This window comes from Protopterus annectens, chromosome 1.part1 (genome assembly GCF_019279795.1).
Source record: "Protopterus annectens isolate FY-2018-M chromosome 1.part1, PAN1.0, whole genome shotgun sequence".
Taxonomy (NCBI): domain Eukaryota; kingdom Metazoa; phylum Chordata; order Ceratodontiformes; family Protopteridae; genus Protopterus; species Protopterus annectens.
This window is the reverse complement of record NC_056726.1, coordinates 354,489,894-354,509,765: the sequence shown is the minus strand read 5'-3', so window position 1 is coordinate 354,509,765 and position 19,872 is coordinate 354,489,894. Positions and strand designations below refer to the sequence as shown.

The 19,872-nt window shown below is 43.2% G+C and overlaps 1 protein-coding gene across 1 annotated transcript in view; it reads right to left on the bottom strand.

Moving 5' to 3' along the window:
• Positions 1-19,872, bottom strand: part of UBR4 (ubiquitin protein ligase E3 component n-recognin 4) — a 3,959,899-nt gene that overhangs the window by 1,058,005 nt on the left and 2,882,022 nt on the right. Inside the window, 2 exon segments of the mRNA XM_044087073.1 lie at positions 999-1,167; positions 17,964-18,206. Coding sequence (XP_043943008.1) covers positions 999-1,167; positions 17,964-18,206 — 412 coding nt within the window.

Sequence of the window (19,872 nt, the reverse complement as noted above, 5' to 3'; positions counted from 1 at the left end):
CGACAGAGTACAGCTGGAGTTTTTTAAGGCAGTCCCTCTTGTCTTGAGGATGCTCTTGTCCCTTAAAATCAGCTGTCCTCCCAGATCCAAGCATCGAATTCTGACACTTTCTTTAGAAGATTTTTATGTTTGACCCTTTTAGTAGTGCTGCCTTGAAATCCTCACTCAGGGATGTTTCATTCAGTTCTTTCAACATTTGCTTTTTCTTTAGATGCATTTTGCTGTAGAGTTACAACTGCTATTTGTTTGTATGCCATAGTGAAAGACTTTAGGGCGGGATAGGTGAGTTAGGGTTAGGGTGCAAGTCAGGTGAGTGTGCGATAGTGACGGACCTTAGGGTTTGGGTTAAGGTAAGTGGATAGGTAGTAGTGTATGTACAGTTTCGTGTAGGGTTAAGATGTAGGATTTTGAGTGTGTGTGTGGATTGATGTTTTGATGTGTCTGTGTTGCGTGTGTGTTTCTTGGAACAGCGATTTTTTTCCCTGGGAAAACAATCGCTGTTTTAAGACTTCGATGTTTTTGCAGTTCGTGGTTTGAAGTTCGATAATATGGTGTTTGAACTTCAAACGTTTCGATGAAATGATATACACCCCTGTCTACTATACAAGTGTTAAGTTTAACAAAAGCAGTAATAAAATAGGTAGTTGTGGTTTTATCAAGCACACTTTTGACCTTTTTTTGGTCTAAAACACAACTCAGGAACTGTCAATCAGCCACAAAATGAAGAATCGCAAGAAAGAGTGAGCACAAACTTCTGTACCTGGATTGCAGTTTTAGAACGTTCTGAGTTTCCAAAGGTGTTACATACTCCAAAAGAAGAGAAACACGACAAATGATGCCAACTACTTCATAATGCAGTGCACTAAAACCAGCACAGCTTTACACAGCAAATGCTCATCTGGGTTGAGGGTTGACACTTTTTTTGGTTAGAAAGAAAAATCATAAATATCCTGCAAAGGCAAGAATGAATACCTGACATTTCCTGTCAATTATCTCACCTGTAAATCTGCAGTGCTAAACAGTGTGCCTGCCAACGCACAGAGGATGAGTTGGACTCCAAAAGGAAGCATCGAAGAAACTGTATTAGAGTTTCCTTATCTGCAAACTTATTCAGCTGGTTAACAAGAGCTGTGCAAAGCTGATCCTCTTGGCCACCAGCACCATCTCCTGCAAAATAAAACTCTGATTACCATAGATTTAGAGATCCCAGTAGAATCTATTTATAAAATCCACTCCAGGCAATTTTATTGAAATCGAAATAATTTACTACATCAGTACTCACATAGTCCACTCTAATGTACAGTGCTAAATAACGCAACATTCAGACAACTGGTATTCTCATGATTAGATTCATGATGAGAGAGAGAAAGAAACAGTCTCCTTTCCCCCTGTATAACTATGATGCAAACATAACCCTTATAAGAACTGATTTTGAATCTAAGAGACCCAAGCACAGACCAGGACTATACTTTTGCTGTCTATACTTTTCTTAGCTACTAAACACCCTGAATCTTACTTCAATTTGTTTGGCATTTTTCACTGCATGTCAGATGAATTCTTGAACTTTCGCCATTACAGGAGGACCACTTGGCTGACCTACTCTAACCATTTCCTTACATACTGCTTAAGTTGCATACAGTACCATAAACAGCTTTTACTCCCAAGACAATCATAAAAAATGTCACGTTTGTGAATACCCATGCGCTCTTGGATTACAACAGTTTTAGAGTCTACAATATTTTCACGAAGGCTATGCACATCACACACTACTTTTATTAAATAAAAAATAGTCTCTCTCTCATACACACCACAGACTGTGTCCTCGAACTGTGCTCTTGTTTTCAAGATATATATATATATTTTTTTTTTTAATACAATACCCGCCTGGTTTCCCTTTAAGTACAGAAATGCTTCTACCACTTTCCCCTCACATCTTGTTTCACAAAGGCACAGCAAGCATTATTTTTGTTGCTTTTTATATAGCTTTCTTGCTTTCAAAAGTAGATTTTAATAAATACCCACTTGCATCCCCCCAAAGCACTTAAATGCTTTTACCATCTCCCACTCCAATCTGTTTTTTCAGGGCAGCACTTAGGACTTACAATCTTTTTTGCTGCCCCACTCAAAACTAACTGCATTATGCAGACATCCATGCACTGACAAGGCTATCACAAATGTCTGTAATTTATTTATTTATTTTATTTTACATTTGTTGACCAAGAAAGTCCGACTGGGTATATGCCCACTTTCAGCAGAGGCCCGGGGAGAAAAGCTCCATATATTCAGACATATGAGATTTACATAAAAAGAGTACAATCTAGCATATCAGATGGAAAAAGAAACAGTATAATTATAGTAGAGAGACAGTTCAACAGGAGAAATGACCTATATGTCAGAGTATATCACAAGGAAGGCTCCATATATTCAGACAGGCAAAATTTCACATAATATAAGAGTATAATCTAGCAAAGACACAGTCTGACAGGTAATGACATATGTCACAGCATAATAACAATATAAGATGCAAGACATTTGCCTAGTAGTATTAATTTTTCACACAGAGAAAAGAGTAAACATCGTACTGCAATCATCTGCTAGTTAAAGAATATGAAATAGTAATGAAATACTGATAACCTGTTGACAGCTAACAGTAGAGCTGGCAGCTAATTAGTGGTACAGGAGAAGGGGGGGTATGTTGGGGTATGGACAAGGACATAGCCAGTGAGATTTTAGGTGTGCTTTAAGAGCATTTTTGGAAAAGACTGCTGGAAGGGAGGGTAGTTATGGCAGTGGGAAGCGAGTTCCAGATTTTGGATATGGAGTAGGAGAATAGTGCTTCCCCTGCAGAGTTGTTGGGTTTGGTGACTTGGAGTAGATTTTTGTTGCAGGAGCGAAGGGGTCTGGAGAACTGGTAGGGTTGGAGAAGTGTATGAAGTGATGGAATTTTAAGAGGGTGGTTTACAAGTTTATGAGCAAAGGTAAGTTGGGTTAGGTGTAGGAGTTGAGGGAACTCAAGCCAGTCTAGGTTTCTAAGGGAGACACAGTGGTGACTGCGGTGGGAGTCCCCTGATGCAAATTTTGCAATTTTATTGTAGCAGGCTTCGAGTTTCTTTAAATTTGATTGTCGAAGATTTATGAGCATGGGTGACGCATAGAGTAGGATTGAGATTAGTTGGGAAGTTGCGGTAGAGATTCTGGCTGGTTTGGTTAGGTATTGTTGGTTTCTATACAAGGCACCTAGTTTTTTGTTGACTTTTTTTATTGCGAGTACTATGTGAGTGTCAAATTTGAGTTTGTTGTCAATCTGTAAACCGAGTAGCTTAGTGTGGGCTGTTGGTGAGATGGAAGTGTTGTCTTTGGCAAGTACGTTGAAATGGGGGATATTTGGGGTAGATTTTGAGGGTTGAAAGATGAGGAGTTTGGTCTTATTTGGGTTAAGGAGGAGTTGAGCATTTAACAGCCAACTTTCATCAGAAGAGAAAGATGCTCGAGTGATCTGCTGTACTTCTGTTAGAGTTGGAGCTGAGTAAATGAGAATGGAGTCATATGCATACTGTATGAGCGAGGCATGTTTGGTGGCGGTGTGCAGGTCATTGGTAAAAATGGAGAAGAGCAAGGGGCCAAGGATGGAACCTTGGGGAACCCTGAGAGTAACAGGTGTGGTGAGGGGATAGATCGTTGTGCCAGACAACTGACTGCTGGTGGCCGCGTAGATAGCTGGGGAACCAAATGATGGCAGGTACGGAAAAGGAGAGGTTGGAGAGTGCAGAGAGTAGAAGATCATGTGATACAATATCAAAAGCCTTCGATAGGTCAAAAATACAGCAGAAAAGAAAAGGCCATTGTTTTCATGTTGGAGAATGGTGTTAGTGAAGGAGAGCAGAACAGTTGTGGTGCTATAGTGTGGTCTGAAATGTGTGTAGGAGAGGAGATTACTTTCTAGGAGATAATTGGAGATCTGTGAGTTGATACATTTTTCGAATATCTTGGAGAGAAGCGAGAGGATGGCAATGGGGTGGTAGCTGACGATGTCTGTTGAGGGGCCGCCTTTGTGTAGGGGTATGATGTTGGATATTTTCCATAAGGTTGGCACATAGGACTCCGATATGGAGCGGCTGATTAATATGGAGATGGGATAAGCTAAATCATCAGCTGCTATTTTTAGGTATTCTGTGGGCTGGTTGTCAGCTGCTAGTCTTGTGGGTTTAAGTTTTGTTTTTTTATGTTGGAGGTGGGTACTGTGGAAAGGAAGAAGGGAGGGAGGGGTGGAGTTGGTTTGGGTGTGGGGGGTGTTGATGTAGGGAAGTGTTTTTTAGTTAGGGATAGAACGCTCACTGTAAAATGTTTGTTGAAAGTCAGCTATGCTACAGGTGGAGAGGGGTGGTTGGTGGTGGGGGGGGGTTACCTTCCTTGGGCAGAGGATAGAGTTAATTGTGGACCAGAATTGCTTTGGGTTGTTTTGGGAGGAGTGTACGGATGTCTGATAGAAAAGAGCTTTGTCTGCTTTTACTTGCTTTTTGACTTTGTTACATAGTTCAAGGAATAGTTGCCTGTCTGAGGGCTTTTTGGTTGTGCGCCATTGTTCCTATATTTTATCCCTGGATTTCATAATGTCTTTGGTGTTTTTTTGTAGCCAGGGGGATTTTTTAGTTCGGATACTTGAGATGAGTTACAATAAATTAATTTACAAAAGTGTACAACTTCTTGTTCTGTACTTGTAATGCATCCTCCCTCACAGCTCACTATTCCACTTTTTTTCAGTGCTGCACTTTCATATCACTTGCTTACCTTTAGTTGAATCATCTGGTGTTTCTACCTCCAGGTCACTTTCTACCTTTTTCTTTTTTAAAACTATTATTAACTGCATGCTCATAGCATGGCTAACTGTTTATCTGACATCACACTTTTTGTTTTTTTTTTGCTTTAAATGTGAGATTAAACCAAATGGGGGAATCAGAAGAAGCTGGTAATTGAGATGATGGAAAATACTGGAACAGCTTAAAAGCTTCAAGTATCTAGGAGGGGAGGTTGAGAACAACAACTCTAAATGAGGTGGTCAAAACTAGAATTAGAGGGCCTGCAGCCAGCACAAAATGTCTGGGCTAGTGTATGACAGAAAAATGACAAAGAAGCTGAAAGGATGGACAAAACAGTGATGTGACCAGCACTACTGTATGGTACAGAAACCAGGGCAGTGAAGGCAGAGTACCTGAGGAAGTTAGAGGTGATGGAGATGAAGTGTTCAAAATGGGTAGTATGACTTACACTGTGGGACAGATGAAGAAATGAGGACATCAGAGCAGAAGTGCAGCTCCGATTTAAGAAAAGGTCAAAGAGAATAGATTATGATGGTTCAGGGACATTTGCAGAAAAGCAAAATAATCTATTAGATGATGATTTGGGACAGACTGGAACAAGGTGAGAAGAAACAAGGGCATCCAACAAACAGGTGGATGGGACTGTATGGCAGAAGACCTGTGACTATCAGGTATGACTTTCAAAAAAGGTAGGACATTGGCATTGAATTGAGAAAGAGATGGTCACAGTTGACAACACCCTGACCCTCATGCAGAAAATAGAAAAAAAGAGGTTGACTGAGATGATGTTATGGTTTAAATCATTCCTACAAATGGTGTCCTAGCTGATGGAGGGATAATATATATGGACTCCAAGAGTGTGAATAAGCTAGGTCTGCCACCTTTTAACAGACAAAATTATTACAAAACCCAACAAACTGTCCCACCCATTTCAGTAAGTAAATGTGCACTACTTCTCTTTCAAAAGTAATAATTGTGCTAGCAACAGTTTTGAATACAAAGAGTGCTTAATGCAACACACAAGAACAAATACTACAATATATTATATGCACATGGTGATTATTATTTTTACTGTACCAGAAGTGGCATGCCTGCTGAAAGTATGACAGCAGATATGCACAAGGTTAAACATTATACTGAGGAAATATACACAAAAAGGTAAATGAATATCTGCACACATTTTTCCCCCACAAATATTTAGTGTCTAATACCTTAATTTCCCAAGTCAGAGTATGACTGAAGTTAATGAAAATGAAAGCTATGTACTTAACATAACAGCAGATCCAGGTTTGATTTTTGTCCAGTTCAACTGTGGGTTGTTGGATCCAACTGGATTCTACCTCAGCACCAATCCTGAAGCTCTTCAGTTCCACGGCTTTGACTCATCCCCTACCTAAAATTCTTTGAACTCCACCACATTACCTCAGATCAGGTTTGCGCTCCAACCCTTATGTATTACACTCAAATGCAAGATCAATGAAACTGTACAACTTCTGTTTAAAAAATAACTCCAGAATTCATGATAAAAAATGGTTGGGTTATGGGAAACTGTCACTAGGAACTGCTCATAGACAGGGACTGCCAGTGTGACGATTTGGAAGGGGGCAGGTGGGAAGGATGTTGAACAGGACGAAAATCAGACATGGATTTATTGTTATGGAAAGTACATGACTTTCGTTCATAAGAGCAACAAAATAGTTTCATATCTAATGACAACGATTTTCATCCAATTCAACTGTGGAAAAGATTCCCAAGCATACAAACCTGGGCAGTATCAAGGAACGCAATTCAGAGGATGGTGGAGCCGAAGGTGGAAACTGGTCTAGAATGCTTGTCCAGCTTACAAAGATCATCAATAGGTAGCCTATGGGCAAAGGCTGTTGAAGTGGCCACTAAACTTCTGGAATAAGCCTTACGTTTCAATTGTAAAGACAAACCCAATTTATTGAAAACAATGGAAAAACAGCAACTTTGGTCTTCTGCAGATTTACAAAGCACTACAAGCTAGATTTTTTGAAGTCTAAAGCAGGGCTTGCTAGGATCATTCTCCAAGGCCTCTTGGACCCTAATACTTCTTCCTGCTACCAAATCTTAGAACTTATGGTGGTCAAACCCATATTGTTAAGGCTACTGGAGCAGTGATCAAATGATGAACATAGTAGAGTTGTGCAAGTAAACCTCCATAACATATGTGAATGGAGACAAACAGATCTAACTATATCCCTACAACTGGGTCAAATCCTGGGAGAATGCTATACAATTTCCATTTATGAGGGTCTGCACTCATCTTGTCTGCCACAATGTTTTTCTCTGATGGAATGTAAGACACCTGGTACAGTGACATCACACTTGACCAGGCTACCACAGTTAATCTGCACAAGTGGTGGCATCTGTAATCACAGGCAGTGGCCCTAAGCACCACAGATGACAGAGGGTTGAGTGAATTTATAATCTACAGTGTCTGTTTTATATTTGTGTTTTGGATGGTCTTTCTTGTTCCAAAGACCATGCATGTTTACCCCAAAGACACAGCTCCCCACGCAAAGTCTGAGACATCCTTTATTGCAGACTATATTGGAGCAAGAGAGAATGGGAGGTCAATCTGGATTTGGATAACACTGGTCTCTCTACAATGGCAATTCCCTTATAAATCACAAAACAGAAATTTGAAATGTTAGGTGGCACTGACGTTGGATCAAACAGATTTAAGTACCATTGAATCTGTCTCATGTGGATTCCAACTGAAGGACTCATGAGACTCAGATGCCATGAATCTTAACATCCTGAGAAATTCCCTTGCTGAAGCCAGGAACTGACTAGGAAAAACTCAGGAACAGATCTAGATATGGATCTTTTTTTCTGTGGAAGAAAAGCTCTTTGAACTGAATTATCTAAGAGACATCTCAAGAATAGAATCCTGTGGGAAGCAGTCAAACAAGACTTATGATTTTTTTTTCCTGGAAAACCACTCTGCGAGGGAGATTCTCTTACTCAAGTGAGAGATTCTTGAGACTTTGAAAAAGACTCGGCAAAGATAAGCAAATTGCCTAAATTATTCTGCCCATACTTGCATACAATATACAAGGGGTTCAGGTGCTTTTGATCCACAATTCGCTACAGCAATAACAAACTACGTGAAAAATAAAATGGCTACTACAGAACACCTACATAACACAAACACTTCTTAACTGAAAGTAGCAAAGAACAGACAACGGACAGGATGAAACTTTTAGTTATGTACTTACCATAACTTTAGATGTTTGGGATCCATCTCGCCTACATTCTGTACTGATGGGCTATGCTATAAGCCTCTTATTGGCTGAGCTATTCTCTATCACAGGATGCACCACCACTAATCCCCCAGATCTTGTTCGTCTGCATTCATGCACACACACATAACTGTTTATATAACATTGCCAGATGTTTCAAGATGAAACAATAGAATTCGGACCGTCCGATCTCTTCTGATCTCCAAGGCAGGGGAAGGAGGGTGGTATTAGAATGGTAAGGAGATGGATCCCAAACATCTAAAGTTATGGTAAGTACATAACTAAAAGATGTTATGTGATCCTATCTCATTCTGTACTGATGGGACAGCGTCCTAGCACCTAAATCCTGGGTGGCTCACTGGAAAACACTCCTGAGCACTGTGGAACCAAATGAAGTCACTACTTCCGGATGCCACATCCAATTTGTAATGGGAAATGAAAGTGTGCGGGAAGACCAGCACAAATGTCACGAATGGCAAGTTTTGAATGGAATGCTATTGAAGTAGCCATAGCTCTTGTAGAGTGAGCTTTGATAGAGGTTGTAAGCTCTTTATTAGAATAGGAATACGCCTGACTAATACAGTCCCTGATCCATTTGGCAATAGTGACCTTTGCGAAGGATTTGCCCAATTTATTATCCGAAAAGGACACAAACAACTGATCTGTTTTCCGTGTTTGTTGGGTCCTGTCTAAATAAAAACGCAATTGCCTATGAACATCCAATGTGTGGAAGATGTATTCCACTTTGTTTGAGTACTTTGGAAAGAAAACTGGAAGTTCTAGTGACTGTTGCAGGCAAAAACTGGAACAAACTTTAGGGACAAAAGATGGAGCAGGCCTGAGGGATACTCTATCTTTGTGAAAAACCAGATACGGTGGTTTTACAGACAGAGCTTGAAGTTCTGAAACTCTTCTGGCAGAAGAGATCGCAACCAGAAAGGCGGTTTTCCAAGAAAGAAATTTCAAATCACATGTTGCTGCCGGCTCGAAGGGGGAGGAGGTTAAGGCACGCAACACCACATCGAGATCCCACGGAGGAGCAGGATGAGAAATCGGAGGTCGTAAAAGCAGAGCACCTTTCATGAAGGTTTTACACAATCTGTTGCTCATTAAAGGTGGGTTTGTAGATTCATGGAAATTGGAAATAGCTGCCAATTGGACCTTGATGGTAGAGACTGAAGAACCTTGATTAAATAGGGAAGTCAGAAACTTCAGGACTTCCGATACCGCAGTGATGGGATCCAGACCCCGGAGTTGAGCCCAAATAGCAAATCTCTTCCATTTGCTAGTATACAATTTCTTAGTGGCAGACTTGTGGGCCGAGGATAAGATATGAATGACTTCCGGGTCTAAGGTATGATTCCTGACTATAGTCGGAAGAGGAGGAGCCAAGCTGTTAACTTCAAAGTGTGAAGGGACTGATGGAGTTGTCCCGACTGATGAATTAATAGGTCTGGGATCTGATCCAGGAACCATGGACCGTCCAGTGCATATCTCCGAAGAAAGGGGAACCATACCGGACGAGGCCAGTAAGGGGCAACCAAAATCATTTTGCTCCCCAAGTGAGACGCCTTTTGGATCACTCTGGGAAGGAGGGGAACTGGGGGGAAGGCGTATAGCAAGCCCTTGGGCCAAGGATGGGCTAATACGTCCATAGGACTCTCCCCCGGAGCTGGAGTGAGAGAGAAGAAGTTCTTGCACTTCCGGCAGCGAAGAGGTCGCAACAAGGAGTTCCCCATCTGCTGAAGATCTGAGTTGTCACTGCATCGTTCAGAGACCACTCGTGAGGAGAGAGAATTGTTCTGCTTAGCCTGTCGGCTATCACGTTGGACTTGCCAGGGATATGAGTCGCCACTAGAAAACGTTTGGTCGTCACTGCCCATTCCCAAACTCTCATGGCCTCTCTGCAAAGGGGGTAGGATCTGGTCCCTCCCTGCTTGTTCAGGTACCAGACTACTGACATGTTGTCGGAGTGAACAGCAATTACGCCCTGAGGGAGATAATCATGAAGGGCTTGTAGGGACAGAAACACCGCCCTCATTTCTAAAATGTTGATATGAAGGAGGCTCTCTTCCGAATGCCATTTGCCTTGGACTGACCTGACAAAGGGTCGTCCCTGATCCAGATATGAGGGCACCAGCCACCAGCGAAGGTCCTGTTTGCAAGTTTCCGTGATCCGGATGAGGTGACTGAGAGGGAGATCCTGAAAGGACCACTGTGTCGAAAGGAGCCACTGGAGAATTCTCATATGCAATCTTGCTAAGGGGACTAGAAGAACAGTGGCCGACAGAGCCCAATAGCTGCAGGACCATCCTGGCTGGAGCTTTGGATCTGAGAATCAAGGCTCGGACTTCAGCCTGTATAGTTTGTATCCTTTCTGTAGGAAGATAGACCCGCATTAGGTTCGAGTCTATCTCTACTCCGATGAACCTTATGCGCTGATGGCAGCAACACAGACTTTGGCCAATTGAAGGTGATTCCAAGGGAAGTGCCTAGTGATATTGTGGCTTGTAGGTTTTGTAACAGTAGACGCCTGGAGGTGGCAGTTAGGAGCCAGTCGTCCAGATACGGAAACACCTGGAATCCTAGACTCCTCAGGTGAGCAGTCACGACCGCCAAACATTTGGTGAACACCCTGGGGGTTGTGGTGAGACCAAAGGGCAGCGTGCAGAACTGAAAATGACCGTCTCCCAGGCTGAAGCGCAAATGTCTCCTGGACGCCTGATCTACCAGTATGTGGTAATAGGCATCCTTGAGATCTATGGAGCACATCCAAACACCTTTCTCCAGCAGTGGGAGAATGGATTGTAAGGTGACCATTCGGAACTTGGACTTTTTGACTGAACGATTTAGGATGCTGAGATCCAAAATGGGCCTCAAGTCCCCGGTCTATTTTGGCACCAAAAAGAATCTTGAGTAAGTCCTTAATCCGATCTGGTCTGCGGGAACCGGTTGGATGACTCCTTTTTGAAGCAGCTTTGAGACTTCTAAGGCTGCGATTTCCTGTTGACTGGGTGGCGGGTCCGGGATTCTCTTGGACAGCGGTAGGCAGTGAGAAAAAGGGATGGCGTAACCTCTGGCGATGATTTGAAGCACCCATCGGTCCTGAGTAATACCCTCCCAGGCTTTTAGGTGCCTCGAAAAACAACCCCCGACTGGCTCCGGAGCTGCACAGTCGGGCAATCCTTCAGGGATTGTGGAAGGCTGAAGAGCCATGAAAGGACTCGTCTCCAGTGTTGGGCCTCTGCCGCCTCTGGGACGGCGTCTTCCAGAAAAATTTCCTCCTCTGCCTCTAGAAGGGATCGTCCTGCTGGATAAGACTTCTGGGACTTACGGAACCACATTTTCCCTCCTCTTTAGCCTTGGGATAAGGCCGAAGGGAGAGGAAAATCGCGCCCCCGGCAGTCAGAGTCTTACCTTCTTGCTCGCAGCGGGTCAACGTGTCCTTTACCTTGGGTCCAAACAAAGAGGACCCATCAAAGGGAGCATCAGCAAAGGAAGACTTAAAGGCTTCCGCAAAATGACACAGGCGGAGCCAGGCTTGCCTCCGAAGAGCAACACCCGGCTGCATATGAAATGAGCCTCATGGACGAGTTTGATATGGATGACAGCGTCGCCAACTGAGAGCCAACCGTCTGGGCCAGCTGCTCAGGTAGGTTACCCAAGAGGGTATCTGAAAGCTCCTTGATCAAATCCCTCTGAAATCTAGTGAAGTGCGCTAAATAGTTCAGGGACCTTAAGGTAAAGGCCGCTGAACTGAGGGTGTGCTTCCCGTACCGATCCATGCTCCTAGACTCGTTATTAGGAGGATGGACGGACGTCGAAGTCTCTGCTACATCTTGTTGGGTAGCAGATGCCACCACCAAGGCATCTACAGCCACACCTTTGGTCAAAAACTCCTTCTCTGGGGGTGCTGATAAAAACTTGTTTGGGCGAGCAGGCACCGGTTCCACAGAGACTGGATGTTCCCACGCCCTTCGACGGATCAAATCTAGGAGCTCGTCAGGAGGCGGAGGGCTGAGCCCCGAAGGCCTTGAGGAACACCGACTCGTCAGCGGAAGGGGGGTTGGAATGCCAGCCGCCTCGTTGTTTGAGGGCTTCCAAGATGTCTGCGGAGGAGACATCATCTGAGGATGACTTACGGGACCCCTCCGCATCATCAAGATCAGTGTCCGACGTTAAAGACTCATCAGGGGAGTCAACGTGCTTCCTCTTGCACAGTCTTTTCCTTGGGGGTTCTTCTGAAGAACCTTCAGAGGGACTGCCAGGAGGGGGGAAACCCCCACTGGGGGTGACCTCAGGCCCCGGGGCTCCGCTGTCTAGGGACAGGGGGGACTACCAAAGACCCAGTCTCCATGTGTAGGGAAGGTACTGGTGAAACCGTGAAGGTAGCCAAAGAGGATTTGGCCAAAGCACTCCTCATGGCCCTGAAGGCCGGACCGCCAGAGTCCTGGGAAGGTCCAACCCCCGTGGCCACAACAGCAGACGGTACCCCAAGCCGACGCAGCCGAGAGGAAGGCTCGAACCGAAAACATCGGTCCCGGCACCCCAGGGCCGATGGAGGAGGTCCGTGTGCGAACTCCGACGGTTGGAGTAAGGGTCGGAGCTGACCCGAAAACCTCCATCGGCTCCACCAGCACCGGCTCCAACGGTGCCGAGGCTGTTGGAGGAGGAATCAGAACTACAGGCTGGGCCATCGGCTCCGACGCCGAATTGGCTGGAGCCGAAACTAATTTCTGGAATACAGGAGACTGAAATAGTCTTAGGATCACCCTGTCGATGTCCGAATCAGACATCTTGGAAGATCGGGAGGAAACCGATCGGGTCCGAACCGACTTCTCCATCGGCTCCGAAAGACTGGGGGACCGGCTCCGAATCGACTCGACTAGTATCGGTGCCGAGGGAGATTCCAAAACAATTTCCCTCTGTGCCGAGGAAGGCTTCGGCGCCGAGGGGGAAGTGTCTGAGCCGGCAACCCTCATCGGCTCCAAAATCAGTGGAGCCGATGAATGTGACCCCAGTCATCGGCTCCGAAATCAGAGGAGTCGAGACTGGAGGCATCGAGGCAGACCTCGGCTCCGAAGTCCGTGGAGCCGATGGAGAAGCCTGCCTAGATTTCTTACTTGTCGGTTTCGACGCTTTCTTTTTCTTAGCTGGAGAGGAAGAGGAAGATAAGGCCTCCTCGAAGGAGGGTTTGATAAGCCCTTTCAAGATTAATTTATTCTTCCTCTCTTGGAGGACCCTGGAGGAAAAAGCGTGACACACGCTGCAAGACTCCTGTAGGTGCTTGGCGCCTAAACAGTACGTGATCATCAGTGATGGACATTTTATAATTGCACCTCGTGCACTTCCTGAATCCTGAGGGTCTATGTTCTTTGGACATAATGCCTGTAAACCACTCACTAAAACAGTAGGAAAAAACACTATGTCAGAAAACAAAGATTTTAATAATACTAAAACCTTTTTTTTTTTTTTTTTTTAAAGAAAGATCAAAATTAACAAGTACAATACAAATACGATATACCACAAACACCAAAAAGGAGGGCCAAGAACCCTCTAACTTAAACAGGTACTTGACCTCCTTAAAAAAATGAGAAAACTCGGTAAAGAATAGGGGAAGGCCCCTCTAAATTAAACGGAAAACCTTTCCCTAATCAATCACACAAATTTACCACAAAATTTTACCACAAAACACACTATACACAACGATAGCTGTTAAAACAGCTTTTGGGTAAAGAATAGAGAATTTCCTGATAGGAAAACTAAGAAAAAACAGCACTTAGCTCAGCCAAGTTTGAGACCAAACGAGATCTGGGGGATTAGCGGTGGTGCATCCTGGGATAGAGAATAGCTCAGCCAATAAGAGGCTTCGCTCTATAGCATAGCGTGCCGAGTCGGAGCCGAGAATCGGCTCCGAGCCCATCAGTACAGAATGTAGGCGAGATATGATCACATAACATCTCCTGTTTTTAGACAAAAATAATTGGCTAATAGAGAAGCTCCAGCCTGAAGTAAGCATCCCAAAAAGCAACAGCAAACTGCAGGATAATGGAGTGTGGATTCACACATGTCTTTTGTCAATGCAGAAGCCACAGACAGATTGGCCATCACGCAGACGGTGATGTAGACTTGTACCAGTTGATTCTATTGTAATGCTAGTAAAATTTTAAATTAATGCCAGGATCTACTAGATAAAAATACCTACAAGATCAACTTGTGATGCCCCTGGACTGGCCCAGTAATTAAGTTGTCTCAATCCTCACCACTGGCAACAGTGAGGGATGTGCACAATGGGAGGATGACAAGTACACAGTAAAGTACAATTTTCCTTAAGAGCACACAAAGATCACAGTCAGTCTGGGGCTAGTTTCTCCCTCTTTCTCCAAATACCAAATAAGACTCCCCCACTGGCACAGCTATAGGGTTAAGATCTCAGCTGAGGGGTCAAGACAAGACCTCCACAGCACCCTCTGTCCAACCAGTGCTTCGTGTCCCTGCCCACGTAGCTGACACACACACACACACACACACACACTTAGAGATCTTATTTATATACACACACACAGACACTCCTGGGGAAGGCTGGCACAGGTTTACTAGCTATGCCTCCTTCTGCCCAGACTATAAGGTAGTTATCACTGCCAACAACCCCTCTTTATCAGCTACTTAAGGCCTTTACAAAGGGTGATCACTCCTACTGTGTAATGTTACTATTATCCAAATGGTTAAGTGTGACCAAGAGCAAGGCGATGTAGGAGTGGCCTGTACAGTGTCACCAAATACATATGCAAGTAATTCTAAGAGCTTAAATATGTCTCACAAATATCAGCCAGAAAGATAGGTTTAAATACATTTAATAATAAAAAAATACAACATTCAATCAAAACACTAACTAGAGAGTTCAGAATCACAGGAAATATTTTAAAACAACATTGCAGGACAGTCTCGAATAATACAGAAAACAACTAAACTAATCTTTATTATAATTATAGGATCATAGGAGGTTACTAAGCTATTGGCTCTGAGGCCCTTATAAGCCTAGCCAAGAATTTAACCCATGTTTAGACAAATTAGCAGCCAATGCCTCTGTCCAGCAGGGACACAGGTGGAATCCTAGGGCTATATTTTCGGTTTCCCATCAAGTTATCGAGGTTACGCATAAAAAGGGGTAAAGAGGTACTCTGCATGATGTGGAGACGGAGTCTATTCCATAGATGGAGGAGTCTCTGGACACAAATCTATCCTGCCTACAAGTCTTGTTGATGTCACAGACCAGGTTGAGGCTGCGCGTGTGGTTTGAGTAGAGCCTGACTTACAGATATGCAGCAGTCCCATCAAGATGGAGTCTGTGATCGCCTTATATGCCAGACAGAGGTCACCTCTGAGGAGTCTGTATGAAACTGAGTAGAGGAATAGAGCTTTTAGCCTACCTGTGTATAGTAGGATGTTTGAGGCCTTAGATTCTCCTGGTGAGGAACCTCTGTGATATCTCCAACTGCTGCATGTGCTTTGCGAGGTACATGCCGAAAAGGGTGTTGTACTCAATAATGGGCCTTATAAGGAAAGAATACAGGGATGTCATGACCTCCTTGTTCCTGGTTGAGATACCCTTACTTATGAGGTGGGCCATATAGAAGGACTTTCCATACAACAGAACCAATATGGTGGTCAAAAGTCAGGTTGCTATCAACCTGGGTGCCCAAATCCCTCATGACTGATTATGTGCTTAGGACGTTACTTGTGTGTCAATTTGTGGGGATGTCACTCTCCCCAAAGGGGATGAGGATGCATTTTTTGGTATTCAGCTTGAGGCCATGTTTCTGGCACCAGTCATTTGTCTGAGTGAGACCCTCTTGGAGGATGTCCACATCACTAGGGGAATTGATGACATCACTCAGCTTGCAGTCATCTGCAAACCTGGTCAGCCATAGTCCACTGGTTTTGACTTGCACCTGAGAAAAGTATATCACAAATAACAGAGACCTCTAGACTGAACCCTGGAGTACATTGCTTGTTACGGGTCTACTGCTTGAGATGGTTTCCCCTATTTTGATTACGTGGGTTCTACCAGTGAGCCAATTTGCTACCTATCTGGTAACGTACGGATTGATGCTTAGCTGAGAGAGTATCTATTGTGCCTGAGTGGGGAATAGTATCTTTGGCCAGGTCAAGGTAGGTGGTGTGCACAGTCTTCTCCTCATCCCTGGCTTTGGTGACTGTGTCAAAGTCATTGACCAAATTTAGCAGACATGACCTCACCTTGATAAAGCCAAACTGTGTGGGATCAAGTGTTTGGAGGTTGCCAATGTCCTTGTTAATGAGGTCCATGGTAATCCATTCCATAGCCTTGCAGATCAGGCTAGTTAGGCTGATGGGTCTATAATTTCCTGGATCAGTGGACACTCCACCTTTGTGTAAAGGGATGACAGTGGCTGTCTTCCACGCAGCTGGGACAAAGCCAGTACTCAGGATTTGGTTGAATATGGTGCCTAATAGTGCTGCAAGTTCCTGCTTGAGTTCACATAGGATGCAGCCTAGGATGTTATAAGGTCCCATGGAGGCTGTATTTTTTGCCTTTTGAGAAAGGAGTGACTACCTGTTCCCTAGATATAAGGGGAAGGGGGGCAGGTACTGGGGATATCCTGATTTACTGATGGGGGGGGGGGCAGAGGGGTAAAGTTTTTGCTGAATCTGTCAGACAGCAAGTTTGCTATATCTACAACGTTTTTATTTGTGGTGTCCTTGGCCACCAGTTCTGATCAGACCTGGGAGCTTCCTTTGAGGTTGTGGACACTGAAGGCGGCCTTATGATGGTCTCTAGTAGATGTGGCCAAATTGGACTCGAGGTTTGCTTTGGACTATTTCACTAGTGCTCTTATTTGCTTGTTCAGGCTAAGGAGACATTGCTTCCAATTGGGCCACCTGCTCCTTCTTGGTCTTGGACAGCAATTCTTTCCTTTTGTTATAGAGTTTATTTATTGCAGATGTCCACCAGACAGGTTTACTCTTCCTTGCGGAGGATGATTTATTCCTGTCGGGTATTCCTGATTCCTATCTACATCTAAGGGATACTATGCCCCCAAGTCTTACTTACAGACAACACTCAGGCAGAAGTGCTGAGTGGATGTTTCTAGGTCCAAGACAAGATACAAAATGCCCATCTTTCTCTGGGAGAGTTCTTAAGTTAATATCAACTATTACTGCTGGGTTAGCTTGGATGACATCACTTTTGTCACCTGACTTCAGTTCCCAAGCTACCACCATTGTCAGAAAGTACAAGCATTTTTACCATCTCTTTGTGAAAAATACGTAGCCTTCAGAAATGTGCAGCTGCTAGGAAGTCATACAGCAATAAAAACACTTCACATTTTAAACATAGCAATTACTTTTATCCAAGACAATAGAAAAAATATTTAGCTTTAGACTTCCTGTCTCCTTACTGCATTAACTAATTTTTATAGCACATCGTAAAAACACTTGATTTCAACTTATTTTCTTGAAGTTTTGCAAGTTAACTCTGCATCTTCCAGCTTCTACAATTAAAACCTACATTTGCACAGGTATACAGTTTATATACATTTCTGTTCTTTTCCAGTAGGGTACACTGTGGCCACATTCTTGAAGCTCAGTACATAACATACAGTTCTGTATAAATCATATCAATATTCACAAACATATGATTATCCCCAAAATTCCAGATAGCTGGGCAGGCAGTGTCACACAACTAATAAAGAAAGTAGTATACTAATTGCACAAAGTTAACATTTTCACTGTTACTCAATGAAACACTACCAGAAAAGATTGGGAGAACATCCAGCAAGAAAGACAAGCCTCAGTCTTAAACAGAAAAAAAGTGCAGCCTTTACAACAGCATTACCTTCTTTCTCTCTCTCTTTTTCTTCTTTCTTGCTCTTTTTGCTAGATGACTTGCTCTGAGAAGCAGGCTGACCAGTAGTGGTTGCAGTGGTGGTTGCTGAGCCAGTGGAAGTACTGCTGAAGCCTGAAGATGCTGCTGTAAGGACTTTGCTGCCACATAAGGCACAAGAGAGCAACTGCAACAGAACTGGAGAAACTCCCTCTTCCACCAGGAAACTAACTTGAAGTAAGAAATACAATACCGCTGGAAAAAACGAAAAAAAAAAGTAATTTAATACACCACGTGATAATGTTTTAACCTTACCCAAACAAACAATTGATCGCATACCAGTTAAATATAACAATCATTATTCATCCTGACCCATAACCATAGGAGAGCTGTATGATGAAAGCCAGTCTTAAAGACATCTGTACCATAAGTCACCAAGGCTAACGTGTGTGTGTGTGTGTGTGTGTGTGTGTGTGTGTGTGTGTGTGTGGGTTAATATGCAAAGTTTTTTTCATCTATACAAAGCACTCACTGTTGAAACTGCATTTTGACCACTATGCAATAAGGGAGGCCATGCAATAAAACAGTATTACCTCATTAAGTTACACAACTTATTGATGTGCGAAGTGGTAAACGGACAAAAAAAAAAAAAAAAAAAAAAAAAAAGTAAATTAAATATATAGTCAAAAATCTTGAAGTCAACAATGATGAAGGAGGAAGGGGAACAACTTGCAAATAACGCTGGAACTCTTGCGTGGAGATTTGGAAAACCCCAGGCCCAGCTGCAATGCCTAGCTTCTGGCTAAAAGTATTAACATCTTTCCACGAACTAAGAACTACTTACTTATATGTGCACTCTCTAGTCACTAATCTAGTTAAAAAAAAAGCAATACTCTAAGAATAAATCTGCAAGCTATCCTAAAAACTACAGACTCTGTCACCATTGCTCTTTTGTCTTGCCCTTAACCCAATTAAGCTGCCTACTTCACAGATTATGTCATGATAACAATTTGGCTCCCAGGAAACAAAATGAAAAGACTTACCTTTTTGAGGATAATTTAAAACTGATTAGAAGTGGTCAAAACTTTCTCAGATGTTATAAAAATGTCACCTGGTCTTGGTAAATGAGCAAAAAGAACATTTAAAGCAGGAAAGTTGCAGCGCAAAGAAAATACAAGTTTGGGTACAGGAATGTGATTTAAAGGATCCTGAGCAGGAGGGAGTGTATAAATATTTGGGAATTGAAGGATTGACAATAAACGTGAACAAATACAAACAAAATTCAGTACAGAATATTTTAGAAGACTAAAAATTAATACTGAAACCATCCTTGATATTTAGAAACAAATTCCAAGCTATAAACCAATGCACTCTTCCAGCTCTTACAGTTTTGGGATGACTGACTGGCCTCCAAAAAGTATTAGACTAGATGGACAGGAAAACAAGAAAAACGCTTCACACTTGTCAAATGATGTAATCAGTGTATGCCAAGATTACATCTGAAGGAGGTAAAGGTCTCTTCGAAACTGTGTGTATAGATCTGCAATTGTAGGACTGCATACCTATCTGCTGGCATCAGATTAAAACATAGTGAAAGCTTTGAAACGTGAAGAAAACAAGTCTAAGATGACTTCACTGCTTAGCTTTGTAGAAGCATATCTGTTGTCAAGTGGGAATGGAAACCAAACCAGAAGTAGACAACAATTAAGCAGCAATTGAATGTGCCAAAATGGAATACAAGAAGCATCAGATCAGACGAGATGGCAAAAAATGTGGAAAAGGCATATAGTTGCAAGAACAGAAAAAGTACAGTTGTGTACACTTACCATAAATGTATATGTTCGAGTGAATTCACTGTTGCAGTCATTACATTTGGGGTAATCTGCTGGCAGGTTGGCCTGAATTCCAAAATCTTGGGTCC